The 4,047-nt window shown below is 35.5% G+C and overlaps 1 protein-coding gene across 1 annotated transcript; it reads left to right on the top strand.

Annotated features, from left to right (window-relative positions):
* The first annotated feature begins 207 nt into the window (after nt 1–207).
* Nucleotides 208–3,640, top strand: LOC115991352 (shikimate O-hydroxycinnamoyltransferase-like). Its single transcript, XM_031115054.1, has 2 exons — nt 208–651; nt 2,634–3,640. Exons 1-2 carry the CDS (start codon nt 208–210, stop codon nt 3,603–3,605), a joined length of 1,416 nt encoding a protein of 471 aa, XP_030970914.1. The 3' UTR covers nt 3,606–3,640.
* Nucleotides 3,641–4,047: the final 407 nt, after the last annotated feature.

Genomic DNA, 4,047 nt, shown 5'->3' with positions numbered 1-4,047 from the left:
GTGCAAATTGATTTTGGTGCTGCATGGCTCTTTCCTAGGTGTAATACTTTTCTATTCTACAAAAGCCTACCTTGACTAAATGATTAATTAAGAAATATCTCACACACAGTCCCACACAGGGGCCTCTATATATCCACTCCCCTATGACCTATCAAACCCCATCAACCATATAGTCTCTTACTGCTGTCTCTCTTTCTCTCTGTAAACATGGGTTCCGAAGGAGGTGGAGGAGAGTTGATTGTGAAAGTGAGCAAGAGGGAGGTTGTGGCTGCAGTGCTGCCATTGCAAGAGTATTGGCTACCACTATCCAACCTAGACTTGCTTCTACCCCCAGTTGATGTGGGTGTGTTTTTCTGTTACAAGAAGAACACCAGCTTATTGGGAAAGGACCTCTCTAATAATTTTGGCTCCAAGGTTGGGGTTCTTAAGAAGGCCTTGGCCCAAGCTCTAGTGACATACTATGCTTTTGCTGGTGAGGTGGTGTCAAACCCTGTTGGTCATGAGCCTGAGATTCTTTGCAATAACCGTGGTGTGGACTTTGTCGAAGCTTTTGCTGAGGCAGAGCTTAAAGACCTCGACTTTTATAACCCTGATGACACCATTGAAGGCAAACTTGTGCCCAAGAAGATGCATGGTGTGCTCGCTGTCCAGGTTCGTCACGTGTTTCTTATTCCCATGTATTCACGTACACCCCCACACGCACACGCACACGCACATAGCGGTAATATTTTTGGCTCCTGCTAGAGCCAAAATTATCTTAGCGTATAATCCCTATCATATTATAACGTCAATCTTTCTCCAACGGCTAATACATCTCAAATGAACCTTTTTTTTTTTTCCTTTAAAGGGAGAAAATCCTGGAAACTTTTTTTGGATATAATTTTTTTTTCTCCCTAAAATGTGTTTTTGGAAGATGCTAGCCACATAATTTTACATGCAAACAATTCAATTTCAATAGCCAGTAGAGTATTTTGCGATGAACTAAAAATCTGGAATAATAAGAAATGAGAATAGTTTTTGACACTACTATGAAAGAAACATTATGCCTTTTTTATTTATTTTATTTATGATTATCTATTTATAAATAAATAGATCAAAACCAAAAATAGATTTTATCTTAATTAAAACCACTTTTAATGAAAAAGTATTACTTAATTTGTTTTTAAATCAGAAATATTCCTTGTCTTTGTTTAGGCATCTCGTGGAATCCAGTTTAGATGTTACATTTACTTTATTAAAAAATTTGTGAGTTATGCAACAGTGCTTAGAACCCAAGTTATCCAAACTCACAAATATCTGAAATTAGATGCGTGGCTGATCAAAGTTTGCCGTACCGTCCCCACACAGTATATGTTTGTATTCAACTGAATGTGGTGTTTATGTTTTGCGTTTTCAGATTTTTTTTTTTTTTTTTTTTCTGTGCATAAACAGTAATATCACATTATTTTAGGAAAAAAATACTGTTTACAGGTCCCACAACACTATTCATATATTTAAAAATTATTTTACTATAGTACTTTCAGTTTTCAGTTTTAACAAAAATAAGTTCAATCTAAACATATCCACATAATGCGTTTTACTTTTTGGCTTCTTCCCAAATGCCAAACTGCTGGTTTTGAAACTTTGAATGTCACCTTTCATTTGGATCGTACGGTTATTCGTAGTTTCAGTCTGCCTTTGTTTCTAAACCATGCCGGCTGCCGCACCTTAATTTGCCACTTCAATTATATTATATGGATTTTACTAATGTATTCCCTTATGACATACATTAATTTCTATTTTTGGAAATGATTTTCTCGATAATTAAAAAAGTAATGACAGTTTTTTCAATTACCAAGAAAATATTTTCAAAAATATAAAGTTTAATGTGTGCCCTAAAGGCACACATTAACCGAACCCTTAATTTAAATTATTTTTTTTTTTTTTGAGTGTGAAAATTAAATTTTATGGTTCGTGATATTGAACAATAATTCATAAATTTTTTTATTTTCTAATGGTCCTGGCATGTATGGAAAATAAAAGGTAAATTGTTATTGATAAGAAAATATCTTATGTGTCGGATATGTGTTCCTAAATATTGTGTAGGTTCCACTTGCCTATAAAGTCTATGTTAAAGATGAAATTTTTTTTTTTTTTGGGTAAAAGTAGTTAAATTTCACATTATTATTAATATTTTTTGTTTTTACTCACTTTAATTGAATTTGTCAAAAGTAAGGCATTATTTTCACACAAGTGATATTGCTATAGTTAATTATTATTAACTATTTAGAAAAACAAGCTGTAAAAAATGGATTTTTTTTTTTTGGGTAATAAAAGAAAAGGAATCTATTATATATGTTGGACTAACAAACTTCATAAATTAATCATATTTCGGAGAGAAAAAAAAAAGAATAAAATTAATTAAAAAAGAAAGGCTCCTTTTGATATTAATTATTATATACCAAAAGTCATAACCTACTAACCCAATAAGTCAGTAACTTGTTAAAATTAAAACAGCAACCAATCCAAATAAACGCAACAAGTACATGAATTTGGTGAGGACGAATTAGTGAGATATTAAATGTTTGACAAGGCACGTAGTAAATAAATAAATACTAATACTGACATTTTGGTTTTATATTTGGAATATGCAGGCAACCGAGCTCAAGTGTGGCGGGTTGGTTGTGGCGTGCACGTTTGACCATAGAATTGCAGACGCCTACTCGGCCAACCTATTTCTTGTGTCATGGGCTGAGATGGCTCAGTCAAAACCCATCTCTACGGCGCCATGTTTTCGTCGTTCTTTACTCAATCCTAGACGCCCCGGTTCAATTCATCCATCTTTGAACGACATGTATGTTCCAGTGACCTCATTGCCTCCACCCAAAGACCCACAACCTGGTGATGATTATCTTATTAGCCGCATATACTACATTAAAGCTGACCAACTCAACCTGCTCCAATCACTAGCTACCACAACCAATGGTTGCAGGAGGACTAAACTAGAGTCCTTTAGTGCCTTCTTGTGGAAGATGGTTGCTAAACATGCTATTCTTAACAATGTGGACAAAAAGGTAACCAAAATGGGCATTGTTGTGGATGGTAGGACAAGGTTAAGTGATGGAGATATAGACAAAGCTTCACTCATGGGGTCTTACTTTGGAAATGTGCTATCCATACCCTATGGAGGCAAGGAAGTAAATGAGATTGATGAAAATCCATTGAGTTATGTGGCCAATGAAGTTCATGATTTCTTGGATGGTGCAGTGACCAAGGAACATTTCTTGGGGCTCATAGATTGGGTGGAGTCTCATCGTCCAGTGCCAGGGTTGGCTAAGATATATTGTAGTGGGAGTGAAGATGGACCAGCTTTTGTGGTATCATCAGGGCAAAGGTTCCCGGAGTCAAAGGTGGATTTTGGATGGGGTAAGCCAATATTTGGGTCATACCATTTTCCATGGGGAGGTGACTCAGGGTATGTGATGCCAATGCCAAGTCCAAGTTGCAACGGTGACTGGATTGTGTACGTGCACCTCTTGAAAGGCCAAGTGGAGTTGATAGAGACTGAAGCTGCTCATCTCTTTAGACCCTTGACTTTTGATTATCTCCAACATTGTGCTATTTAATTACTTATTTGTCGTGCTTTGTTCAATTTGGACGGCTTCAAAGGGTGGAGTTGGAACCTTGGAAGTCATATGCGTACTTATGTATGTAACTAAGAGTGCTCAATGCCTAGTGGGATTGGACAATCGTTCGCTTCGCAACTTTATCTTTTACTTTGTTGTATTATATTATGATGGTGATCTTTATCTACTGTTTGTAATTACCTTTTTATTATTATTATTTTTTTATTCAATGTACCAACCCACCATCTCTTTATCATTGATAATATTAATTGACTACTCTCTCAACTCTTTCAATTCTTCTTCTTTTTCTTTATTTATTAATTTTACATTCATAAATGAAATTTCGATGTGCCTTCCATTGTCTACCGCCTATTACAAGCAAAAATGATAACAGCTACTCAGGCGCAGATCGAAATTCTTTGTTTGGAGCCGAATTTTGGTA

The sequence above is a fragment of the Quercus lobata genome, chromosome 5 (genome assembly GCF_001633185.2).
Source record: "Quercus lobata isolate SW786 chromosome 5, ValleyOak3.0 Primary Assembly, whole genome shotgun sequence".
Classification (NCBI taxonomy): Eukaryota; Viridiplantae; Streptophyta; class Magnoliopsida; order Fagales; family Fagaceae; genus Quercus; species Quercus lobata.
This window is presented reverse-complemented; position numbering and strand designations above follow the sequence as displayed.